Source organism: Cetorhinus maximus, chromosome 3 (genome assembly GCF_964194155.1).
Source record: "Cetorhinus maximus chromosome 3, sCetMax3.hap1.1, whole genome shotgun sequence".
NCBI lineage: Eukaryota > Metazoa > Chordata > Chondrichthyes > Lamniformes > Cetorhinidae > Cetorhinus > Cetorhinus maximus.
In genome coordinates, this window is record NC_135881.1 from 73,889,822 (window position 1) to 73,917,471 (window position 27,650).

The 27,650-nt window shown below is 46.3% G+C and overlaps 1 protein-coding gene across 1 annotated transcript in view; it reads left to right on the top strand.

The window, feature by feature from the left end:
• LOC144678727 (E3 ubiquitin-protein ligase HECW1-like) overlaps positions 1 to 27,650 on the top strand; it is a 676,338-nt gene that overhangs the window by 253,320 nt on the left and 395,368 nt on the right. Inside the window, exon 4 of the mRNA XM_078538571.1 lies at positions 2,114 to 2,208. Coding sequence (XP_078394697.1) covers positions 2,114 to 2,208 — 95 coding nt within the window. The remainder of the gene's footprint in view (positions 1 to 2,113; positions 2,209 to 27,650) is intronic.

A 27,650-nucleotide genomic window follows, 5' to 3' on the forward strand; every position in this document is an offset into this window, starting at 1 on the left:
CCAAGGGTAAAATTCTGCCCATGATTTAGGACTGCAGTAAGACTGAATAACTGATGCAGAAAGGTTCTTCAGTCAAACACTAGGTGCATTAGCATTTCAATAGGCCTATCATTATATTAATTTTCAGTGAAATAGTTTGATTTTAACAAAGATGTTTGATATTAAAGTTTAAAGACTGAAGAATGCTAAATATGGACTTTTAGGAGTATGATTATATATCGAGGGAGTGCTGCACTGTCAGAGGTGCTTTTTCACAGATGAGATGTTAAACTACCCAGGTGGATGTAAAAGATCCAGTGGCACTGTTTCAATGAAAAGCAGTGTCCTGTACAATGTTTAACCCTCAACCAACACCAGCAAAAGCTGATGAAGTGACCATTTACCTCACTACTATTTGTGGGACCTTGTTATGTGCAAATTGTATGCTGCATTCGCCCATATTAAAACAAAATTTAAGCTCTTTCTTTAGCAATTATAAATAACATATTTGTCAACTTTTTTTTTTGCGTCCTTGGAATGTGGTCATCAATGGCAAGGTCAGCATTTATTGCCCATCCCTAATTGCCTTTGAGAAGGTGGTAGTGAGCTGCCTTCTTGAACTCTGCTGTCCATCTGATGCAGATAGACCAGAAGTGCTGTTAGACAGAGTTCCAGAATTTTGAACCAGCAGCAGTGAAGGAATGGTGACCTAGTTCCAAGTGAGGAAGGTGTGTGGCTTGTGTGGGGGGGGGGGGGGGGGGAACTTTAATTAAAAATAGTCAAAGTAACCTTTCAAACTAAAATTTTGATCCTGTCAGGAGAAAATGACAGGAATATTTTACTACACAAACACAGAGAACATCTTTCCAAATATGTGTAGAAAGTAGAACACTCCTTGCTACACTTTACATACCTGCCAGTGGACTTAATCGTGATTGTAGCAGAGGACCATCTATGTAATGAAACTGATCTACTGGGAATGAAGGGAATTAGCTACTGGAACTGAGTAAGTACGCTTCAGGTGAAAAGCTTAGCGTAATCCTTAATGCTAAGATTTTGCCACTGGGGTCAGAAGTTAACTTAAAATAATAAGGACAGAAAAGAATTTAAGGGCTTCATTCCAATCAGCTGAGGAAGGACTATTTCCCGGTACTACTGCTTTTCCATTTATGGGTTTTTTCCAGGAACTCATACTTATGGAATTGTACCCTCATAAATCCCCCTCTAATACAGCAGTATCTCTTGGTTCTGGAACAATCCTTGTAAGATTAAAAAGGATAAACTGTATTCTCAGTAGGTTTTTTTAAGCTAAATATAATTTCTTTATCTGGATTAAGCTCAGACCTGATGCTGAGTGGGCTAATGTAAGTATGGTGTTGAATTTTGCTACAATTAAGCATTGTGACTGCATCCTATTTTTATGTAGATGAAGCACATTTAGGAGTAACTTAATAAGTTCAACGTTTTGAAAATGGATCTGAAATAAAAAGGTTATTTTAATGTCACAAGGGCAGCACAGGACGGACAGAGGGGGGGATTCATAGCAGTCAACCTTCTGGGAAGATGAATGAACAAATGCCACAAGAAGTGATTGATTTAAACAAAAACATTTACAAATAAACTGTGCTCTTCCTTTGTGCTTAATGAGTATCTTCACAATGTTTTGTGACTGGCATGCTGTTGCTTCTTTGAAATATGCTGGAGATTAGAGAGAGGAAATTATCAAGGTTCCTGTTACCTAGTGATCTTGCTGGTTGTGCATGTATCTGGATGTTGTTTGAGAATGACATTTTACTTGACTGTGATGCCTGCACAGTCGAATATTCCATTGACACTTGCTGTCAAGGTTCACAAGTGAATAATGGCTACTTGGGTGAAGTACCAGAAGGTGACTGGCGCTTGTGGAACCATTCCACATAAGGAAACAACGTGAGTTTTTTAAAAAAAACATTGGAGGGAAGAAAACTGGTAAGAAAGTTGTTTTTACATTTCTAAAATGAAGAATAAATTTATAATTAATCAATATGTAGCTCTTGTTTGGTACAAACCACAATAGCAAAACAACAGGAACAAAATATAACATTTCACACAGTGATTTCCTAAAGCTTTAATATGACCTTAATCTATCTTTCAGCTGAAACAAAAATCTGCTTTAAGTATTACCATGGAGCCAGTGGAGCACTTCGAGCAACAACCCCAAGCATCAGTGTGAGAAATCCTTCTGTTCCTGTGAGTTCCTACTGCATTGTGTTTACTATATATACATAAAGATAGCATTAGATAACCGCTCACATTAATTTTCCAGTTCTGTGCTGGCAAGCTTAGATGTGACTAAAGGTAAAAATAAAAATAGAATTTGTCCTCTTTCTCACCACAGTCTGTAGTCACTGAAAGACAACAGATGGTGTTGTAATTGTATTGCAGCAAATCACACCACTATGGCACTGTTCTCCTCTCCAAACATCTTTTTTTCACACGTTGAGGTCTGTGCAAAGTACCTTGGCACTTTTTGAAATGAAAAAAACCTTATCTCCACATTTGATCTAACAAATTGATGGTGTTTTTAAAATCTACTTATGTTTCTTCGACACTGTTTAACATTTAATTCTATGCTTTAAATAGTGGGAGGGATGGTGCCTTAACCTAAGATTAGGCTCCATTCGGGTATTATTCCTGTCTGTCATTTATAAAGTGCTATTGATGAAAGCGCATAGGCATCCTCGTGTTATACTAACATAAAGGTTTGAATATTCCCTGTTACTGTGAGACTGTGCGAATTAGTGTTTATTTTCATGGAGAGACTAGTCCCATAGTGTTTTGTATTTTTAAAATATGATCAAAGAAATGTCAGATTCATTCATCAGATAGTTAATGAAAAATTGCTTTTCATTAAACAGACTTTTATTTGCCAATTTTTACCTCCTGCTCTTCTGTAAGTCTTTCTTCTTGCTGGGATCATTCAGATAACTGTTATTAATATTGCTCCAACATTTGGAAGTCTTTAAATTATTTTATTATTTGGGAATTGTGGTCAAGCTCAATTTTTTCCTCACCTCATGGCTACAAATCTGTACATTGTGTGATAGTACAAAACGGGCGGTAGTGAATCAGCAGCACGGTTTTTATTTCCATTGAAGTCAGTGGGAATGAAATCGAAAGAGATATAAAACGGATTACCTATTTGTCATCACTGGTTATACATTATTGCACAAAGGCAAAATCTACACTGTCATCAGCAATTTACAACAGGCTAATTTGTCCCCCTCCTTATACCAGGACCCTGAAATCTCAACTACTGCCCTAGCTGACAACATCAAACCAGATCCAAACCAGGAATCAATCTAGGGCCTTCCTAGTTTGATTTATGGATAACTTTACTGAGCAACAAGGACACTTTTAAATTTGTGTTTTTTTAAGAAAAACTCCAAGGAGACTGACTGCTTGTTACTAAATTTAAAAAATAGTGTTTGATACATAGTAGATAAGAAAACTTATTACAAATCAAGAGTATGGTATTAATTTTCTGAAATTGAATATTCAGTTTGCAGAATTCATAAATTGAGCTCATAAGTACGGAGCTGATTATTTCTTGTAAAAGTTATATGGTAGAGTAGATGCCTGAAAATATTTTGTTCACCCAATTTACTGTTGAGCCATTTTAATAATAAGGAGTAGTTTTAACAACAAGATCAAATACCTTGAAGTACTATTCCTATTTCTAATATGTACAGATTGTCTGTAATAAATCACTGTTGGCACAATATTAGGTAATTTGTAATAAAGAAAAGAATGCAGTTCTTTTTGATGCTTTAAATGATATAAATGATATATCCAAGATATAGAGAAAAGTTGGAAACTCTTGTAGTTGTGATTGAGTTATAGCCAAATAATTTATATATTCTGCAATATGGGAAGTAAAGTTGGGCAGTGTGTAAATTGGGTTTCCAATCTGATCTCATTAGTTTCCAACTGGGGAGTCTTAGGTTTAAACAGATCCCAAATTTCTTCATTTGAATGGTGGCTGCAAAATTCAGCTTTGAAGCAGCAGTAGTTTTGGCACTAGGGGTGCCAGTTTAGTAGCAAAATGACATCCATGCCACTTCCACCCACTTCAGGTGCGACCCGCACCAAACAACATCGTGGTGAGACCTCTAGTGCGTGTTTTATGTACATGTGCTGAAAGTATGCAGAGTAACTAGATCATGACATTAATACTGATTTGATGCCTGCATTGCCATTTTGGACATTGCTTCCCTAGTGCCCTCTCTTAAACATGCATGGTGGAACATGTGTTCAACCTCATGAAGGATTCCCACCAACACTATTTAAAGGGATCCTCAACAACTTTCAGGTTAGTTGCTGTTTGTTTCCTACTGATGCTGTTTGAGCTTGTGGAAGTCCTGATATTTGAAAGGGTTAATAACGGTTGGTGAAGCCTGCAGGGAGTGGTGCAGCATGTGGGGAAGTTGCTGCTTATGACTACAAGGGCTTGAGCACACCACTTGCGCCCCATAATGGGGGCTATAATAACAGTTCCTCTTGGGAATCATAGAATGGTTATAATACAGAAGGAGGCCATTCTGACTGTCGTGTCCATGACAGATCTCTGCAAGAGCAACTCAGCTAATCCCATTCACCTGCCCTTTCCTCATAGCCCTGCAAATGTTTTCTCTTCAGATAATTATTTAATTCCCTTTTGAAAATCACTTTTGAATCTGCCTCCACCACACTCGTAAATTTCAGATCCTAACAACTTGCTGCTTAAGAAAGCTTTTCCTCATGTCACTTTTGGTTCTTTTGCCAATCTCTTTAAATCAATGTCTTCTGGTTCTCAACCCTTCCGCCAATGGGAACAGTTTCTCCCTATCTACTCTGTCCAGACCACCCATAATTTTGAACGCCTCTAACAGATCTCCTCTCACCATTCTCTAAGGAGAACAACCCCAGCTATCCATGTTACTGAAGTCCCTCATCCCCCTTCTGCACCCTTTCTAAAGCTTTCAAATCCTTTCTACATGCGGTGCCCAGAATTGGACACAATTATCGAATTGAACCTTTGTATATTATGCATTTATTTATAAAGCCCAAGAGCCCCTATGCTTTTATAACCACTTTCTCAACCTGCCCTCTAACTTCAATGATTTATGCATATATACCTCCAAGCCCTCTGCTCTTGCACCCTTATTTTGTATTGGCTTTCCTTATTCTTCCTACCAAAATGTACCCCTTCACACTTCTCTGCATTAAATTTCAAGTGCCCATTCCACCAGCCTGTCTGTGTCCTCTTGAAGTCTGTGACTGTGCTCTTCACAGTTCTCTATAATTCCAAGGTTTATGTCACCTGCAAATTTTGAAACTGTTACCTTGCCCATTAATATAAATGAAGAAAATCAGTGATCCTATTACTAACTCCATAGGAATCCCAGTGTTGGCCTTTTTCCAGTCTGAAAAACAACCATTCACTGCTACGCTCTGTACTCAGCCACCTCTTATCCATGCCATTTTCATACCATGGACTTCAACTTTGCTAACAAGTCTGTGACACTTTGTCACATGCCTTTTGGGTGTCCATGTACACCATATGAACAGCATTACCCTCTCCGTTACCTCATCAAAAAACTCAAACAAGTCAGCTAAACGCAATTTGTCCTTAACAAATCCATGCTGGCTTTTTTAAATTAACCTGCATTGCCCAAGTGCCCATTTGTTCCAAATTATCATCTCTAGAAGTTCCCCCAACACTGAGGTTAAACTGACTGGCCTGTGGCTGCTGTCCTCACCCTTACACCTCTTTTCAAACAAGGGTGTAACATTTGCAACTCTCCCCTCTTGAACCACTACTGTATCTAAGGAGGATTGGAATTTTTTGGCCAGTGTGCTGTTCCAGCCATCTTTGAGCCACAACATCGAACCAGAGGGCGGCTGGTTGACAACAAGGGCTTCCACTCTATATGTGGCTGATGAACCCCTTTTGCAACCCAGCTTCACGTGGCCAGCAATCATACAATGAGAGATATGCTGCTATGAGTAATATCACTGAGTAGGTGATTGGGATGTTGAAGCTACAGTTCCGCTGTCTCAACTGCTTTATAGGAGGCCGCCAGTACTTGCTGGAGTGGGTGTCCTGATTCATGATGATGTGCTGCATCCTCCACAACATGGCCATCATGAGGGTACAGCCCTTTCCAGCATGGTTGGTGAGCACCTCAGGAAAACGAGGCGGAGGAGGAAAGGAGGAGACAGTGGCATTTCCACGTTCCAGATGAGCTGTCCCTGAGTGTGTTATTTGCCTCTGATTCACTTGAATAAAACTTCAGATCTCAATTTTTCAACAGCCCACACAATACCCTCAATTACAGATCATCCCTGTCTTGGCCATGATCCTAATATAAAGGTCGCCACAAAACAGCCATTCCATAACAACTTTATCCAACAAACCCTCCATTACTCAACTAATTATCCTAGTGCATTCCCTCAGTGGCTGCATTGCAGATGCCTTTTATCCTCAAGCATCCCTGGGACTAGGCCTTTGTATTTGTTACAGTTGGGGAGAGATGTAAGGTCATTTCCTCCTTTTCTCATCTCTCAGCTGACTGCAATAAGATGTATTCTTGAGGAGTGTTTTAACCCTTGAGTGCTGCAACTATAAAGAACAGACACAAAACGGGCTCTCTTGTAAGTTTAAGTCAAAAGAAAGGATAAACATTTATTTCTCACACACCCACTATTCACACAAACTAGATACACACAAAAAAGATTTCTAAAGATGTAGCCTGCACTTAGCTATTGTAAAGAGTCAAAAAAAAAATTTCTAACCAGTCCTCAAGATAATAGTTGAAACATTGCAGGCCTGAAAGATTTTCTCTTGGTTCACTGAAGACAAAGAAGGTTGGATATTTCTGGCTTTCCAGTTGAAGTTGTGGTCGAGCTTTTGTAGTGGAGAAATATAATCTTGCAGGTTAAACGAATAAACCCCAATTCTCTGCCTAAGGTGACTTCTGAGGCAGATTCCTCACTTGTCCTGGGCTTCCCTCTAGTCTTTGTATCTCAGACTTGCCCTGACCTGACCTTGTGGATTAATAAGGAACCTCCAGGTGTTTCTTATCACAAGCCAGTTTCTGTCATGTGGTACCACTATCAATGTTTTCCATTGTCCACACAATGGGTTGACAGCTAAACAATTTGCCACACAATGGAGGGTGTTTTCTATCTCATCAGCTGTGATCCGCCTCCAAAATCTCATTATTTGAAATTCCATATTCATGGCACTGGCAATTCTAGCAGCCATTGTCATTTTTTCTTATTCATTCATAGGATGTGGACATCGCCGGCTAGGCCTGCATTTTTTGCCCATCCGTAATTACCCTTGAGAAGGTGGATGTGAGCTGCCTTCTTGAACTACTGCAGTCCATGTGGTATAGGCTGTTATTGACTTTTTAGCAGTTTGATACAACTGAGTGACTTGTTAGACTATTTCAGTTAAGCATCAACCACATTATTGTGGATCTGGAGTCACACATATGCCAAACAAGGTAAGGATGGCAGATTTCCTTCCTTAAAGGGGATTAGTGAACCAGATGAGTTTTTACAACAATTGGCAATGGTTTCATGCTCATCATTAGAATTTTCACTCCAGATTATTTTATTGAATTCAAATTCTACCATCTGCTGTGTTGGGATTCAAACCCAGGTCACCAGAGCATTACCATGAGCCTCTGGATTACTAGTCCAGTGACAATACTACTACTCCACTGCCTCTCTGTGTCTTCCATTGAAATGGTGAGCCTTAGTCAATCAGCACCTGGGAAGGTCATTTGCATTTTAAGTAACTTCCCAGAGATGTTCAGAAATGTCTGCTTCTGCCTGTACAGATACTACAAAAGAAGTCACCTGACCCTCTGAGTCCATTTTGTGAAGGCACAGTGTCCATATTCCACGATGCTTTTTAAAAGTAGTGTCCATCTCCCAATAAGCCTTATGGGCATGATATGGCCGTAACAGACTGCACCACCTTGGTATGGGTGGCAGCAGCCTGGTCTGGCTGGCTGGCTGGCTAGCATGTAATAGCTGACACATTGATGGAGTGGCAGTAGTTGAAACATGAAAGTTATCATCTTGAGAGAAGACACCGGTCTCGTGCTCCAGAGGCCCAATGTCACTCATCTGGAGCAGCACCTCAGCAATCTTAGTAATCTGCTGGAGCACAGGTTGCTGGATTGTTATGACAGTCTGCAAGCCAATGGCCCAACCATCTTCAGCTGCTTCATCAATGAAGTCAGAAGTGGGGATGTTTGCAGATGATTGCACAATGTTCAGCGCCATTCGCGACTCCTCAGATACTGAAGCAGTCTATGTCCAAAAGCAGCAAGACCTGGACAATATCCAGGCTTGGGCTGATAAATGGCAAGTAACATTCATGCCACACAAGTGCCAGGCAATGACCATCTCCAACAAGAAAGAATCTAACCATCGCTCCTTGACATTCAATGGCATTACCATTGCTGAATCCACCACTATCTACATCCTGAGGGTTATCTTTGAGCAGAACCTGAACTCTACTAGCCACATAAAAACTGTGGCTACCAGAGCAGGTCAGAGGCTAGGCATCTGGAGCAAGTAACTCACCTCCTGACTCCCCAGAGCCTGACCACCATCTACAAGGCACAAGTCAGGGGTGCGGTGGAACACTCACTTGCCTGGATGAGTGCAGCTCCCACAACACTCAAGAAGCTTGACACCATCCAGGACAAAGCAGTCCGCTTGATTGGCACCACATCCACCAACATTCACTCCTCCACGGCCGTTGCACAGTAGCAGCAGTGTGTACCATCTACAAGATGCTTTGCAAGAATCCACCAAGGCTCCTTAGACAGCACCTTCCAAACCCACAACCACTACCATCTAGAAGGACAAGGGCAGCAGACACATGGCAACACCACCACCTGGAATTTCCCCTCCAAGTCATTCGCCATTCTAACTTGGAACTATGTCGCTGTTCCTTCACTGTCGCTGGGTCAAAATCCTGGAACTCCCTCCCTAACAGCAGTGTGGGTGTACCTACACCGCATGGACTTCAGCGGTTCAAGAAGGCAGCTCATCACCACCTTCTCAAGGGCAATTAGGGATGGGCAATAAGTGCTGGCCTAACCAGCGAAGTCCACATCTTGTAAATGAATTTTTTAAAAAGCCCCTTTGAGCACTGATTTCCTCAGGCATGATTACTGCAGCCTGAACCTGCACTACAGCAAGGAGAGATATCATGATCTCAGTTTGTGTTTCCATCACAGCACTGAGACAATGCATGGTCTCTGCTTCTTCTGTAATGGACGCTGATACTTCAGTCATCAGAAGCTGCAAGTGCCCTCACGGAGTTTGCCACACTTCTAGGCTGGAAAGGTTGGGCCCCATGTCAAGTTACAGCTGGACTATGCTCCTTGGCAGTGATATCAGATTTCCTGGCAGGCCTGCCAATGCATCAAGCATCTCTGTGTGCATGCCCATCAGCATTTTTCTATGCCCTGCCCCATCAGAATCCCCACCTGAGACCCCCGTAGCAGAACTGATATGCAACCTTGCTGTCTGGGAAGTTGACAATGAATCTATCCTTTCCCCTTTGGACTGGCTGCAACTCATTGAAGCTCGATGACTCACCACATGCTGATCATGCCTCCAAAAAGTTCACACAGTGCCAAAATCTGAGCTGGCGGCTGCAAGTGTCAGATTGAGCAATAGCGTTTCTTCTTCATCAATATTTTGCTCTTCAAAGACTTCAGCCTTCTGCCCCTATGCCTGACCAGACAGCAGCTCTTGGGTATCTGAAAGCATGAAAGTGGAAGGGCAGGGTTGGGGGGAGGCAAGGGTTGTGGGGGGGAAATGGGTGAAAGCATGAGGTGCATGTTTCCACCATCTGCAGATTGTAAATCAAGACAATTTGCTGGAAGAGGGAGAAATGGGATTTGAGAAGGTGAATTAAGAAGGAACTATCTCAATGACGGCTGCTCCAATGATGGACAGAACCATCTCCTCTGTACAGATGAGTACATAGAGCCATGCCGGCACCCACCCCGCTCCCCGATTAGCTGCTGCTGCCTTTGGCTGTGCACCACCTTATCCAGCAAGAGAGACAGAGGGAGAGAGAAGTGTGTCAGTGAGTATGATGAAGTTGTTTGGGTGATGTGCCTGCCACAGTTGAATAGTTGGCAGTGCATGCAAACTGTAAGATGTGTGTGTGCAGCTTGCAGCAGTGAGGGTGAGGTGAAGTTATGAATGTGATGTTTGAGTTATGGTTGATGGAGATTGTTGGCAGGTGAGTGAAGGAGCTGTGGTGAATGGAGCAGTCCATGTGGCTAATGATGCAGTTGGCAGGATGTGAAGATGCAGCCACTGGCCTTGACCACTCGCTGAAGGTCATTAAAGTTCTTCCAATTCTGTGTCCAAGGCTTTGGGGTTAGGTTGCTTGCATTGACAGTGAAGACTATCTGTTACAAGTACCTCCTCGGCGTTTGTCTGGGAGGCTTCCTGACCTGTGAGGGAAGAGGATCTCTCTCTCCTCCTGACTGCTGCCTCCAGTGTGGTGTCCAAAAACCTTGGTGCATGCTTTCTGATTTCAACTCCTCTTTAACCAATTCTAGCCCTTACTGCAGCCAGAATTCACCTTGCCTTTAAGAGGTGCAGGTTAGCTTTAAGTGTTGTTAACATCACGTGTGCTTTGGGCCCCTGCTAAGTTGTGCAGCCACTTAGCAGCATGTTCAATACTGGACTGTACGTCACAAACAATATAATATAAGGCAGCACCAAGTTTGCATGCTGCCTACATTATTTTGACCTGTGGGTTTATCGGGCATCACATTCCTCGTATCTGATCTTGGGTGCTATCCGCATTAATCCAGGTGTATCTTAAATGGCCACTATGGCCATTTAATTTAGCTACCGTTCATGGCAGTTTTACGTGGGGTCATTGCTTATTTATATAATGTAGCTACGGAAATATACACAGTGGTTACAGCAATTATCAAATCTTCATGATGAATCAGATACATTAAACGCTTGTACATGCGCTCAATTGTTAACAGCAGGAAAATGTTTGGAGTGGCAGATTGTGACTGCATATAAACATGCTAAATCCCTCATGCTGTTGCTCACAGTGAGTCAGAGTATATGCTATTTTATGTCAGGAGTGTTATACCAGTTAAAACAGTATCATAGCAGTTCATCTCTCTTCCTCTGGCTGTCTCACTGCTTCCTTCATCTTCTTTTGTGTTTTTTTCCCCTCATTGCTGCTCTGGCTGACTCTCTTTCTCACTGTTCCTGTCTCACTCTTTCTGTACGTCTCTCCTCCTCTTTGCTGGTTCAATAACTGGGTGGTTCTCATATTTGCATCTTTATTGATGAGCTCAACATATTTCTCACCAGTTCTTTAAGCACATAGGAAGATGGGATTCTGCATATAGCAAGTAGGAGTTGGGTCAGGGAGATACTGTTGGAAAAGTCTTACATGGGTGTTGAGAGATGAGATGGGGCATATGGAAGGATGGACAGGAAGAAGCAAGGCATTGCTGTTGCACCATGGAAGAGAATGTGTGCCAAGCTGGGGGCAAGTGGGAAGGAGAGAGCTGGCTGGAAGTGTGAGTGTTGAAGATGTGTGACTTGAGGCCTGAGGCCAGAGAGACATTTGGATGTAAAAGCAAAATACTGCGGATGCTGGAAATCTGAAACAAAAACAAAAATACCTGGAAAAACTCAGCAGGTCTGACAGCATCTGCGGAGAGGAATACGTTTCGAGTCCGTATGCCTCTTCATCAGAACTAAGAAATATAGAAATGAGGTGGAATATAAGCTGGTTGAAGGGGCGTGGGACAGGTAGAACTGGATAGAGGGCCAGTGATAGATGGAGGCAAAGAAGAGATTGCCAAAGATGTCATAGACAAAAGGACAAAGGGGTGTTGACGGTGGTGATATTAGCTGAGGAATGTGCTAATGACGACATTAAGAGTAGAAAGCAGGATGTGCAAGTGACAGATGGCCCTAGTGGGGTTGGGGTAGGGGGGAGGGATCAAAATAGGCTAAAAGGTAGAGATAAAACGATGGATAGAAATACATTTAAAAATAATGGAAGTAGGTGGGAAAAGAAAAATATATATTAAAAAAATATTAAAAATTATAAATTATTGGAAAAAGGGAGATCAGAAAGGGAGTGGGGATGGAGGAGAGAGTTCATGACCTAAAGTTGTTGAACTCAATATTAAATCCAGAAAGCTGTAAAGTACCTAGTCGGAAGATGAGGTGCTGTTCCTCCAGTTTGCGTTGGGCTTCATTGGAACAATGCAACAGGCCAAGGACGGACATGTGGGCATGAGAGCAGGGTGGTGTGTTGACATGGCAAGCGACAGGGAGGTCTGGGTCATGCTTGCAGACACACCGAAGGTGTTCCGCAAAGCGGTCACCCAGTCTGCGTTTGGTCTCTCCAATGTAGAGGAAACCGCATTGGGAGCAACGAATGCAGTAGACTAAATTGAGGGAAGTGCAAGTGAAATGCTGCTTCACTTGAAAGGAATGTTTGGGCCCTTGGACGGTGAGGAGGGGGGAAGTAAAGGGACAGGTGTTGCACCTTCTGTGGTTGCATGGGAAGGTGCCATGGGAGGAGGTTGAGGTGTAGGGGGTGATGGAGGAGTGGACCAGGGTGTCCCGGAGGGAACGATCCCTGCGGAATGCCGCCAGGGGGGTGAATATTTGGAGGTTCCTGGCTTTGCATCTATGTTGGGACATGTGTTTTGGATTTGGTGTGATTTGTTAGGCAAAGGAATCAAGGGTTATGGAGGGCAGACAGGAAAGTGGGGTTTTATAGAAAGAAGGAAGAGAAAACTTACATTTACCTAATGCCTTTCAAAACTATTCGACATCACAAAGCACTTTACAGCCAAATGGAGTCCACCAGCCCCTAAGCCCCGTTCTCCAAAATCCCACATTTTCAGTTCTCTAAGGCTCTTCCACTACGCTTACATCTGAGTGCCTTTCTACAGAGTACTGACAGAGCAGATGCTGTAGCCTTCTCAACCACCACATATCATGTGCCCACCACTCCCCCACCCAGCCCAGAATCAGTCTTACCAAGTGGTGCCAACTCACACAGGCTCCTAAATCCTCTCACTTTCCACTTTCTCTCTTACTTGCATGTGCTCCACCAACCCCCAGACAGCCCTACCTCAGCGCCAACATCCAAACTGGTGCAATTTGTCTACTATATTACTGCAAACTTTAAAAGAAATAGAAGAACATTGACGAAGGCCATAAAGATAGATTGGAAGGGATACAGAAGAGAAAGGAAACACATTAAAGACATACTCCACAAACAGTGAAAGACAGAGTAAGAAAAAGATTTGGAGACAAATTGGTTTTCTCCAGGAGCAATAGTACAAGAGGGTAACTGTATTTTATAATAGTGTCTATTTGACCATTATAATGAGGTGTATCCTGTAATTCATCCTGTATACTGCCAGGATAGATCCGCTAGTTTTTTTGAAATTACAATTTTAAAGAATCTCTCAAAAGTTCTCCAATAAGTGAGCGAATTTACACAAAATGATGATCCTTTGAAATGGATCCCAGGACTTGGACTTAAAAGTGTGAATGATCAGCAACAATCTTGATGGTGGGAACTTTAACTGCAAGGTGGGAAAGCAGCCTAGCAACCGCCCTGCCTGCCCAGGCACATCAATGGAAGTCCAGGCAATTTTAACAGTTAGGCCTCATTAACATGGCACAGGCTAAATGTAGGGGGTGGTGGTGTGTGTGTCAGCTTCACCTCTGACTTCTGAGCAGTCCGAATCACTCCCACTCCCTGGGTTCAAGACCTTGGACTTATTTGGGGGTTGTGACAAAGTGCAGCAGACAACTGGTTTTGGTGCAAGAAAAAAAAAACTGGGTTTATTGAAGTCACAAATGAACTTATAACATTAGGATTACACTGAGATTATACAGACTTACAAAGTGCACTTAGTTAAGAATGGGGAACACACGGCATAACAAGGGAAAATCACGCTACTAATCCCCTTACCCTTGTCCCACCCCCAAAACCTAACTAAATTGAACTAGGAGAGGTCAGGGATCATGCTCACCAACCAGGGTTCCTTGACAGTTTGAAATCCAGCCAGGTAAACTGGTTGCAGTTTTGGGGTACGCTGTTTGTGTCCTCTGGGACCTGCCATCCCCACATGGTCCTGGTCTGTGGAATCTGTGAAGGTTCTTCAGTTGGGTAGAGGGCACGGTTGTGGGTGGTCAATCTTCGTGGAGGGCTGCGGTTGCAGCCTTGTTGTCTTCGGTTGAGCCTGCCACCCTGTGCCCCTCGCCGTGATGTTGCCTGCAGGCCTGCAAACCTCCAGATCTCCTCCCTCCGCTTGGCTCAGCTACCTCTCCCTGTTTAAACTCTGCTTCAACCCTTCCAAAACTGCTCACCCTCCAAAAACTGCTCATCCTCCCTTCGTAACTAGTGGCCCAGTTATACTGTTTTTTTTCGAATTTGTTATCTGAAACCAAATCAAGGTTAGTTCTTTGTCTGATTTGGGCTTCTTCAGTTGATTGTTGTCTCGTTGTTTTTAATGGGCTCGCATGATGTTTATTGTTGTCTTCCTGTCCCCGTAACTAATCTTGAACTGAAAGCCATTGTATATGTGGAGTATTGATGGGTTCACATAATTGCATTGATTGCTGCCTTCCTGCCTTAGTAGTTAGTAGCGATTATTTATGCAAGATTTTGATGGGCTTTAGTATCGTGTAAGATGAAGTCTTTCTCTGGGTTGATTGTTTTAAAGGGAAGAATGCATATTCTGTCTCCTGTCGTTGTCTGGTTCCAGGCAACAATCCACACTGCGCTCAACAAGCCAGGGCATGTCCAGTCCCAGGTCTTCATGGGCCTAGCCTCCTGTCTGCAGGGTTCTACACTTAACTCAGCAGTTGGGTCCTCTGCCATAAAAGCCCAAAAGTCATATCCTTGTTAATGATGTGAAAAATGTGGGAATTTTGAGAACCCTTCACCCCACCCCCCCCGCCAGACGTGATATTTAAACCTTGCTTCAAGTATCATACTGGAAAAAAAAACAAAATTCCCGACCCTCCATAGTCAATCTTCCCCTGTAATTACCTATCTAAAATCTCATGACACATACATTCCCCATTCTATAAAATGTGGTGTACGTAAGCATGCATAGGCAAAATACAGTTATTTATGTACATCCAAACAATTAGGGGGTCCAACACCCCACTTGGTGCACATACATCTTTATTAAACGAAAACAACATGTAAAAGTCTTTCTTAAAAATAACCGAACACAAAAAAAAACAACAATCTTTATTCAGGAACACACAAAAAAAAAATATGAAAGGTTCAAAGAGGTGTATCTCTCTCCACCTTAGCATAATGCTTCTTCCAGGTCCTTTCGTTTTGGAACTCTAGGGTTTTGCCTTTTCCCTTGCACTGAGAGCACAACAGGTACAACACTATTCCCAGCTGGCAAACCATGAGGATGTGGGAAGCTATTCTGACCCATGAAGGGACCTCTATGTTTTCAAAAATGTCCCATCAGGGTGGGACTGTGATACCTTGAATCTCTCCCTCTATCTCGTATGTTTTCTGTTCTAAAGTATAGAAATACTTTTGTGATAACTCTACAGCTTTTAGTAGTTTAGTAAGATGTTTTGGTAGAGGGGGAATTTCGTAACCGAAATGTGTGACAGAGCTCTGCAGGTTGGTAATATTTTCCCTAACAGTGAGGTGAACAGTGGAGGCTTCAGGAATGGGGACAATCCGTTCCTGGGCCACTTGAACTTCTGCCTCGGGTTTAAAACAAAAACTGCTGTCACTTACCGGACACCGGATGTGCTGTCCAAGCTGGTAGTGGGGCGCACTTGTGGTGACACAATATGTCCCACCCCCTATATATGCTACCTGTGGGGGAACATGGCCTTGTGCCATTACCTCCACGGTACAGTTTATAGGCCATGCACCAACAGTTTTAAACCCACACTGTGGTCTGGAATAGGCGTTCAAGTGCTGGGGACACAGTACTACGTGTGCACCCTGGCTTTGGCACCCAGAGAGGTCTGTACCTGTCATCATGTGCTCCCACTTTATGACGTAAGGTGGGACCACTGTGAAACGGACATGTGCACCCCCTTGAATGACTCCAATGTTCTCCACCCTACATCGGGCTGTCCCACCCATGACCAGCATCCTCGCTACTATACCCATGATGGTGTGGTTGGAGCGCCCACAATCTACAGGGACAGGGTAGGCTTCAGAGGCTAGGCGGAACTGACACAGGCTTAGTGAATTCTCAGATGGATGGAGGACTGTGAGGTGCTTGTTGCTGATCCAGAAGGGGACTAAACCCTGCTTTAAATCCTCCAGGTTGCTGCGGCCCTCGCCCAGCAACCATGCCCCGTATAGCACGCACACCTCATTCTGTGCAGCCTGGTCTGATGCATTTCTATCCTCTCGAATGAGTGCATGCATTCACTGTTTTGGCGTGCCTTTCCAACTCAGCAATGATCTCCTTTAAATGGACCATCATGGCCTGGTCCTCATGTAGCTCTGAGCTATCAGTGTGTTCTCCTCTGTTAAGATTTTTCGTAATTGTGTTTTTAAACTGTTTATTTGTGTCTGCAATTCTATGTCATCCAGATTGTTTATCACAGAGGATCCTGTATTATATGCTGTGAAAACATCATTCCAGGTTCCCCTTCTTTGTCTCCCCGCATTGCTAAAGTACTCAGTGTGGGTAGTGTACAGTTCTGTTTTGTCTACATTGGCAAAATCGAACTCGTAGAATTTCCTGAACATTTCTCTTAACAGGGCCTGGTATAGCTGCTCTGTCTCCTTGGGGCACCACTCAGATAAGTGTACCTCTGTGAGGTTTAGAATCACGGAAGCTACCACGTAGTGTACCCCCTGGTATAGCACCTTTTCGGTCGGCACGAGTACCAGCCCATTCCCTGGTCCCTTGGTGGTGGCAGGGCTCTTCTCCATATGTGTCCTTACTGTCGGGGCCGTGGGCAGGGGCTTTTGGGCACGTGCCACGAGTTCAGTGGCCTTAACTGAGGCTGGAGAGGATGGGGTTATGCAAGTGTGTAGGTGGGAATCCCATTCCACCCCCTTTCCCTTGTCCAGCCTTGCTGCGGAAAAGATCATGGATACGCCCGTGGGGCAGGTCTTCCGCGATCCCCACATGCAGACATAGATTCCCTGTTCCGATTTCCACCACTTGTCCCAGCCCACGCTCACCCCCCCATGGTTCCCGGTAATGGTCCGATTGGTGTCGTTCCCCAGTTGCTCCCAGTCAGCTGTACCATCCCCCATGTCTCTGCTCAGCTTCCTGAGCCACCACCACTTTCCCGGGGAATCTGTCCTCTGCAGGTCAGGCACACCCGTTTCCCCTCAGTGACCCTGACCCGTGTGGCCACAACCTGTATGCTGGGGCAGGGGAGGGAGGCCTCCCCATAGGTGAACCCGGTCTGACTGGAGTATCGGGTGGAGTTAGATCCCAGCCACCCTGGACATCTTCCCACATGGAAATAGGTAGTGATCTCCTCCACGTTACCTTCGCTGCCCCTCGCAGTCACAACCGGTGCTCTCTCCCCTGAGCACCCAAAAATGTGGGAGTCCTCCACGTCACCTCGCCTCCCAGCGGCCATTCCTATCAGGGCGAGAAGGAGTATGTCCCCCATCCTATTGAAATCCTTTCTGTAGGGAGACATAAGAGCATATAGCCAGGTCCCGAACAGATTCACTGGCTTGGGCAAAGTATTGTCGAGTCTTGCGACCTCGACTCAATACAAACACTCTTAAACAATAATACTTGAACTACCAACCACCTTATTTAAAATTTATCTAAAACACCCAAACTTAACAATCTCAAAATTAAATAACAGAAGCTATGTACATCTGCCACCCGTCCCCGGGCGGCCAGGTCAATCCCTGTTCGGGCTACAGCACACTACTCCCTTCGGTGTGGCCGCCCTGTCCTATACCTTTGGTCCCTTGCAGCCTGCGGCTGCTGGCTGGGGACCTCTGTCCTCAGATCGATCCCTGACTTGAGAGGCTGCCCTTTTAAACTGGGATGCTGGTGACCACGGTTTCTTTGGCCGTGGCGTTCGTGGGACCTTCTAGGGAATCTGGCTGGTGGGGGTTTTCTGGCTGGTGGGTCTTCAACCCGAGCCACTGTCCCCTCTTGTGCGGTCTGTGGAATCTCCACTGCTTCTGGCTGGGGATTTCTATCCTCAGGCTGTACCTCTTCTAAACTTGTATCAGGGGCAGGTAACTCTCTGCCCTCAGATCCCACCTCGACTGAGTCCCAGATGAGCGGGGGAGTGTCCCAGATGGTGGATGGGATGGCCCCTCCCTTAAAACAAGCCACTGCACCTGCTTGTGCAGCCTGTGAGTTTGCTCCTGCTGCAAGCTGAGGATTTTTATCCTCAGACTTTGCCCCAACTGGCTGTTCCCTTCTCTCGGATTTAAACAACTTACTTTGGTTAATGTGGATTTGGTGCGCCGAGGCAGCTTTATGGCGTATACGATGGGGATTGCCATATCTACAATGCTGTAGGGCCCCATGTATAATGGTTCTAGGCTGCCTAACATAGCAAAACTCCTAACCATAACCTGATCCCCTATTTCCCACTCGTGTTGCGCACGGGGTTCTAGCAGCAGTCGGTTATTCCGATGCTGTTTTCCCATGTTGCTAGCAGCCTGCCAGTAAACCTGTTTAAGGTGGTCAAACAGATTCCTGATGAAGCTGTCCCGGTTCACCTCTCTGAGCTGACCCTCCGTGAGCACTGGGGCTAGCACATGGGTGGGGGTCCGCATAACCCTACCAGTCATGAGCTCATGTGGGGAATACCCCGTGCTTTTTGACTGGCTGGCTCGGATCCCCATTAGGGCCAACGGTAAGACTTCTACCCACTTTCTAGGTCAGTCTAACGTCTCTTTCCTCAGCCTTTCTTTCAAGGTTCTGTTCATCCTCTCTACAATCCCTGAGGACTGTGGGTTGTGTGCAACGTGCCATTTCCCCTCTATGCCGAGCACCATAAGGGTATTCTGCATGACCTGCCCGGTAAAGTGGCTCCCTTGGTCGGACTCCATGTACTGTGGTGGCCCCCATCGTGAGAACACCTCCCTGACCAGGATCCTGGCTGTACACAGAGCCATGGCCGTTCGGCAGGGGAAGGCTTCTACCCACTTTGTGAACACATCCACCAGGACTAGGCAGTACTTATAGCCTCCCTGAGCGGTGGGTAGGGTCCTGATGTAGTCGACCTAGATCGACTGCCATGGTCCCTCTACCCTCCTGATGTGTCCCATAGGTACCTTCCTTTTGTGCGGGTCAGGGTTGTTAGCAGCACACACCAGACAGCTGGCACAGAACTCACGGACATCTTCCCTGAGTCCTGGCCACCATCCTGCCTGTTCCACCCGCTGCCAGGTGGTCTCAGGCCTGGGATGCCCTGCTCCTGGACCCTCATGGGCCAGTTGAAGGAATTCCCTCCTGTGCTGCTGCGGTACTACCCATTGCTCTCCCTTAAACAGCATGCCTCCCTTTACAGAGAGGGCTGCTGTGCTGTAAGGGCCCTCTACCCTTTTCCTTTCTACCACTGCACTGAGGACTGCCTTGAGGACGGGGTCTTGGGTTTGGACCGTCTTAAGGTCTGGGGTTAAAGCTACCCCTGCACTCCCCCGTGTCCCATTCCTACCCATGACTGCTGCTATAGGACTGGACCCATATGGGTCCCAGAAAATGCCTGTGCGGGCACCCTCCTTAGCTAGCACGTCGGCCTGCCGGTTGCCCTCACTCCGGAGTTCTGCGGAGGAATGGGCTTTCACCTTATGGATGAAAACCTCCCCTTCCTCCCCCACTGCTGCTAAGATTTTCTCCAGCAAGGGTTTCAGTGTGAGGGGTCTCACGTCAGTGGAGGTGTATCCGCGGTGGGACCAGATGGCCAGGTTCTCCGTACACGAATTGCATGTGAACATTCTGTCCGAGCAAATCGTGTATGGGGTGGGGAAGATCTCGGGGTGTGTAACCACATACACTACCGCGGACAGTTCAGCCTACTGGACACTTATGGTGCTGGGGAGCTTAATTGCCAGGGCAAGGTTTGCCACTGGGGCATAAACTCCACACCCAGTGAGTCGCTCACCAGCAGATACTGTGCTGGAGCCATCCACATAGATTTCACAGCCTGTGGGGTGTATCCCAGCCTGTAAACCTATGTCTACTTCCCAAACCCCTTCTATGGAACACCGGTGGGCTGTTCCAGGATATACCAGGTCAGCTGCGAGCTCTGGCTCACAGAGCCCATTTACTTGAGAGAAGCAGGGTCCAGTGAGCAATGCGGGCACTGCTCACTGTCCCATCCTTGATTCTCCCGTCCAGGAGCATCTGGGTGGGTGTGTGATGGGTGAGGAGGGTGATGGGAGAGGTGCCTGTGAAGATCAGCGATCTTTTCACAGCCCAGTGTGTGGCCAAGAGGTGCCTTTCACAATTGGAGTAGCTCTTCTCCACATCTGTGAGTATCCTGGAGGAGTAGACCACCGGTCTCAGCTTGCCATGCTGCACTTGAAGCAGCACAGCACTCAGGCTGTCCCCGCTGGCTGCTGCCTCCAGGAAGAACTCTTTCCCTCTATCTATGGCCCCTAGAGCAGGTGCGGTCTGCAGATCTTTCTTGAGCCTGACAAATGCTGCCTGGCACCCCTCATCCCAAACCCACTCCATTCCCTTATGCAGGAGTCGGAGCAGAGGAGCTGCTGTGGCCGCATAGTCCTCAATGAAGTCTCTGCAGTACCCGGTTAGCCCTAGAAATGATCTCACTCCCGTGACTGTGTTGGGGACTGGTAACTCCTGTACTGCTTTCTATCTAGCTTTATCTATGGCCCTTTCCCCAGCGCGTATTGTCAGGCCCAGGAATTTCACCTGCTGGCCGATCTGCGCTTTCTTTGGGTTCACTTTAAAACCTTCCTGTCCGAGCAGTTCGGCCAGAAGTGGGCCACGCTCCTCTCTCGAATTGGTGAATAGGAGCAGGTCATCCACATTTTGTACCAGCCGCCTGGGCTGGCTGAAACCCTTTAAACTGTTTGCAATGGATTGGTGGAAAATGCTGGGGCTATTGTGGAAGCCCTGAGGCAGACAGTTCCAGGTGTACTGTTGCCCTTTAAAGGTAAAGGCAAACTTGTACTGATCCTCTCTCCTTAAAGGATGGACCAAAACCCGTTGGAGATATCCAGCACCGTGAAAGTGGTCGCGGATGCTGGGATACTTCCTATCAGGTCGGCAACTGCTGCTACCGTGGGTGCACAGGCTGGGATGTTACTGTTGAGCACCCGATAGTCCACTGTGGCCCTCCAGGAGTTGTCCGGTTTTCTATCCGACCACAGAGGAGAGTTCACGTGGGTGGCTATTGGTCTCAGGACCCCCTGTTGCACTAAGGAGGACATGGCTGCTTCCATGTCTGCCTCCGCTTCCCTGGGGAAGTTATATTGCTTTTGTGGTCGAGCCATAGGGTCCCCATCTACACTGACCTCGAACCCGTTGACCCTCCCACAGTCGTGCTTGTGTGTGGCAAATGTGGCTAGGTGGGCTCGCACAAATGCCTGGAACTCCCTTGGGGTATTACTGACCATGAGTTCGAGGTTACAACCCTCTTTAGGCTTCATGGTGCACAGGGTCCCCTTCCCCTGTTTCCCTGGGATGACTACTACTCCGCCTTCCTTTCCTGTTTTTGCCCCCCATAGGCAGTGATTCCTCAAATCCACTAGGATCCCATGGCCTACAATAAAGTCGGCTCCCAGGATCCCTTTTCCACCCTCCACTTCCCACTTCATTAGGATACAGGTCCACTTAGAGCGGAGTGTTCCTAAACGAATTGTCAGCGGGATGGAAAATGAGCCAGCCTGTTCTTTACCTGTGGATCCCGACAGACTGTATGGGACCCCGTTCGATAGAGGTGAGGTGGTGGGGTTAGCTGAACGGATCACGGTACATGATGCTCCCGTGTCCAACAGATAGGTCCCCTTTACCTCTTCTACCTCCATCTCAATGAGGGGTCTCTTCCATAAGTCATAGGTAAGGTAACACAGGTAAACAGGCTGCGCTGGCTCTAGTCAGGGTTGTGGGTTAGATGGAGCTGATGGGGTCAGCGTGCCGGTGGTGGCTGCTACCTTCCATGGGACAGTCAATAGGGTTCTCATGGCGTCCAAAAATGACTCGACTGTGGCGGGAGGGATTCCTGTCTCTGCCTTTTGGGCTGGGGTTGAGGAATTCTTTCCCTTGTTATCTTTCCAAGGATTCTTACACTCCTTCCTCCAGTGTCCATTCTTCCCACACCCATAACAGTTGAGCTTTATGCTGGAAGGGTTATTCCCCACCTGATGCCACTCCTTCCTACCCTGGCCGGGTTTCATTTCATGCACTTTCCCTTTAGGAAGGTGTGCATCGGTTCCTTTACCATTACGGTAAACTATGGTCAATTGTCTGATCACTGTGAGTTCGGTAGTCAGGGGATTCTTTGGGTCAAACCACATTCCTACCACGGCCCTGACCTGTGGCAAGCTGTTTGTCACCAGGCAACGGAGCCAGTGGGCCCACTGATCCTGGTCCATGTTAGCCTGGTTAGGCATCCCACTGCATACGCTCCTATACACCGGCCACAACCTGTCTGCAAAAGCCTGCGGGGGTTCTCCTACGAGCTGCACTGTTTTTTCCACCCGGGAGAAAGGACTTCCCTCATTCATCCCCATGGCCTCAAGAACTTCCTCCTTGAGCTCCCCATAATCACACTGTCCCATCTTACATTGGTCACAGAGGGACTGGAAGAGCTTACTCTCCAGGGAGAATAGCAGCATTTTGGCCTGTTCAGCATCACTACACTCATTGTTGCTTGCTGCTTGTTCCACTTCCCTGAAGGATCCCGATTTGCCCCAAGTTTAGTTAAATGGCTTACCATGGCCCTAAGCTGTTGGGTGCCATGGGGAACTAGGAACTGGTTTTGGAGGGGTCCCTCATCCCTGTTATCAGCAGGCGGGCCGAACCTTTGCTGCCGGGCCGGGCACATCAGCCCCGGTCCCAGACTCTCTTGCTGGCAGTTTTCCTCCTCAGCTTCTGCCGCTATTTCCATCCCCCCCCGCCAGATTTTGCTAAAGCTTGGCGCTACGGGTGGTGGTCGTGTGCCCTCCTGCTCCTCAACCGGGTAGTCCCTTGGCACTACCTGTGGTGTCTGAACTGTCCTCCCCAGGTTCCCTGTGAAGTCGACCTGGGCTGCACTAGGGCTTATGAGGCACACCATGCCTTTTGCCGTCCTTAGAACAAGGTTCAGACTCTCTATCTGCTTCTGGCAGGGGCCATGGTCTGCATCCTCAAACCCTTGTGTGCTCACTATCTTATAGGCTGCCTGTAAGCCTTTTACTTTCTCTTCCTGCTCTCTTACTTGTCTTGCTAGGCGGGCATTCTTTTCCCGCAACCCCAGCTCATTGTTCTTGGCCTCGGTGACCTGACACTGTAAATATTCCTGCTGGGTCTTATGCTCCCCCACTAACTGCACCCTTTCCTGGTTCAGAGCCTGCAATGCTCTCAGTAACTTCTCCCCTGCTAAGGTCCTCCCAGGGCTGACTCCCGAATCTCAGCTGCCTGTGCTTCAACGACCCTGTCCAAAAGCTGGATCTGTCTCTTGAAGCACATCAGCCAGACTGCCTTTTCTATGGATTTTTTATGATCCTTCCCTTCTGTCCATTTAGCTGCAGCATCTACCCGGCGCCCAGCCTTTAACAGATTAGTGACCCATTTTTTTTTTTCCATATTCACCTTACTGAACACATAACTTGAAATCCTCTCTTCCATCACAGTTCTCTCTTCCAAATCAGTGTCCACTGCATTGCATCCCTTTTGCCAAGGTCCTGTCACGGTCGCCATTATGTAGGGGGTGGTGGTGTGTGTGTCAGCTTCACCTCTGACTTCTGAGCGGTCCAAATCACTCCCACTCCCTGGGTTCAAGACCTTGGACTTATGTGGGGGTTGTGACAAAGTGCAGCAGACAACTGGTTTTGGTGCAAGAAAAAAAGACTGGGTTTATTGAAGTCACAAATGAATTTATAACCTTAGGATTACACTGAGATTATACAGACCTACAAAGTACACTTAGTTAAGAATGGGGAACACACGGCATAACGAGGGAAAATCACGCTACTAATCCCTTACCCTTGTCCCACCCCCAAAACCTAACTAAATTGAACTAGGAGAGGTCAGGGATCATGCTCACCAACCAGGGTTCCTTGACAGTTTGAAATCCAGCCAGGTAAACCGGTTGCAGTTTTGGGGTACGCTCTTTGTGTCCTCTGGGGCCTGCTGTCCCCACATGGTCCTGGTCTGTGGAATCTGTGAAGGTTCTTCAGTTGGGTGGAGGGCGCAGTTGTGGGTGGTCGATCTTCGTGGAGGGCTGCGGTTGTGGCCTTGTTGTCTTCGGTTGAGCCTGCCACCCCGTGCCCCTCGCCGTGATGTTGCCTGCAGGCTTGCAAACGTCCAGATCTCCTCCCTCCGCTTGGCTCAGCTACCTCTCCCTGTTTAAACTCTGCTTCAAACCTTCCTAAACTGCTCACCCTCCAAAAACTGCTCATCCTCCCTTCGTAACTAGTGGCCCAGTTATACTGTTTTTTTTCGAATTTGTTATCTGAAACCAAATCAAGGTTAGTTCTTTGTCTGATTTGGGCTTCTTCAGGTAATTGTTGTCTCGTTGTTTTAATGGGCTCGCATGATGTTTATTGTTGTCTTCCTGTCCCCGTAACTAGTCTTGAACTGAAAGCCATTGTATATGTGAAGTATTGATGGGTTCACATAATTGCATTGATTGCTGCCTTCCTGCCTTAGTAGTCAGTTGCGATTATTTATGCAAGATTTTGATGGGCTTTAGTTTCGTGTAAGATGAAGTCTTTCTCTGGGTTGATTGTTTTAAAGGGAAGAATGCGTATTCTGTCACCTCTCATTGTCTGGTTCCAGGCAACAATCCACACTGCACTCAATAAACCCGGGCATGTCCAGTCCCAGGCCTTCATGGGCCTAGCCTCCTGACTGCAGGGTTCTACACTTAACTCAGCAGTTGGGTCCTCTGCCATAAAAGCCCAAAAGTCATATCCTTATTGATGATATGAAAAATGTGGGAATTTTGAGAACCCTTCATAAATTCCTGACCAACACAGCCAAAATGTCCAAAGGGAAGTGATGGAAAATGAAGCAACCTGGAGGGGCCCATTGGGCTCCAGTTATGTGGGAACATGAGAGTCCTGGTGCAATGAATGGGTTAGGAAGCTAGAAAGGGGAGGCCTACGCTTCCCTTGAGGGCCTCAGAGAATTATTCTACATGGCCCTACAAGGTAAGGTCACGCCTTACCAGGTCGCATTGTGGTATGACCACACTCTTCCTGTCGGGCTGCTGCTGAGGATGCCTTGTTGACGTCCTGGTTAAGATGTTGTCAGGATCCTATTGAAGCAATTGGATCCCAATTTCATAAATATCTGATGCTGCTATTTGATTCAGTCAGGCTCCTCATATGTCTGTAAAATCCAACATTTTAAAATCACAACCTATCAGCAATGGAGTGGGTCACTCGGACCATTTTGGCTGCCCATCCCCCGCCCCCCATGCCCGATTTCTGCAGGGCAGTGGAAGTTAAGATTATGGACCCTCACTCCCTCCAATGGATTGATTATAGAAATGCTTCCACTCGTTTATTCTGTGTTCAGTTTGGGCTGATCCCAAAGTCTGAACTAAAGTTCAATTCAGTTTTTGCACTGACACTCCAGCTGATTAAAAAGCTGTTTACTCCATGAGTGGAAAATCTAATTCTACTTGTAAACACTTTCATCTGTGATACTGGGCTTTAGCACATAGAGCTATTTAATCTCCTGCTGCTACATAACAACCAATAGCTTTATTCTGCATCCAGGATTCCATTGATGACTTAATTCCTCCTGTAAAGGGAACATTTCTGCAAATTAGACTAGCCTTAGGGGGTTCAGCAAGTTTTTAAACATGCAAATTCCATGATTCATTCATGGATAATGGGACTTCTCCCCTTCCAATTGAGAACACACCTTTCTGTTACTGAAATAAAAATAGAAAATGCAGCTCATGTTAGGATAACAGCTTTTTCCTTGATTTTCCTGGCCACTCCATTTCCAAACCCACCTCCATGGCCATGGAGAAAATCCCCCCACTGTTCCTGATTTAGGTAGAGGTAAGAAAAAGGTTCCTTTAAGACCATGAGTGTGCGGGGAAAAGCCATCTGTGGAGAGCCCTTCTCCCCCTCCTCAATCTCCTCCCTATTTCAGCCGGTTGTCCTCCCTGTGTTGTCTCTACTCAATCTCCCTGTCATGCTGCAGACCAAGGTAGATGGTATGATTGGGAGCAAGTGGTCTGACCAGAAACCTTGAAGTAGGAAGCAAGGCCTTCTCCATGTGCAGCATTGTTGATTTAAAACAGCAGTAGAAGACTCACAGCAGCTCTACTAACTCAGGCAGTTGCAGTGGAAATCAATCAGCAACTAACCTAAAAGGAATTGATGATCTCTTTAAATAACACAGGGAAAATTTTTAGCTCTGTAGGTGGGCGCATGCCTGACCCGCTCGAGCGTAAAATGATGCACATTGGCGTCGGGCGAGCGTCCCAACGTCAACGCACAGTCACGCGATATTTCGTTCGGCGCACATGTTCCGGGGTTGGCAGCGCGCCTGCCGACAATTCAAAGGCCTGTTAAGGCCATTAACAAGGCTATTAAAAGAAATTTTCGCTGCCCATCCAACCTTACAGTTGATTGGCAGGCAAAAGGCCAAGTGGCCTTTCTACTTTTTAGGAAACCTCAACCACGGGCAGGATGAGGTTTCCTAAACAAATAAAAATAAAATAAAAGTTTTAAAATTTAATTAATAACATGTCCCTGCTCATGTGACAGAGTCACATGAGGGGCCATGTTTTATAACATTTTTAATTTCTTTTTTTTAAACCTCTTCATCTCCCTGAGGTAGCTCCGTGCCTCGGGGAGATTATGAAGTGCGCACTCACACGCATGCGCGAAGTTTGTGCTCATCCCGCTCGCACTCCCCCCCCCCCCCTCCCACCGCCTGCACAGGTAGCTCTGGGTGCTGCCGCTCGTGTTTCACACTACTGGGGGGGTCTTAATTGGCCGCCAGCATGAAATCACCTTCCGGACTCGATCACGGGCAGTGGTTGGCTTCCCAACCACCCCTGCCCACCCGCTCCGAGCCCGCCCAACAAGGGCTTAAATTCTGCCCACTATCTGGGTGGAGGAGTGGGTGGGGAAGGGTCCTTCCTGCTACTAAACATATATTCAGCTGTGCATGTTTAAGAGAGGGTGTTAGCTGGAATGATAAGATTGCAAATTAGAACACTGTCATTAGTATTATATGTTGACTGACATCACAATCTGCCCACTCTGCATACTTCTGGTGCCCACACTTAATACCCACGCTAATGCCAAGATGATGTTCTGAGTGGACTGCACCAAAATTGTGCATGTGCTGTGCAGGTGCTATTTTGCTACTAAAACAGCACCCAGACCGCCAAAATTACATGCACTTATGGTGCTTGATTTTGCGGCTGTTTATGTTCACTCAAACTTT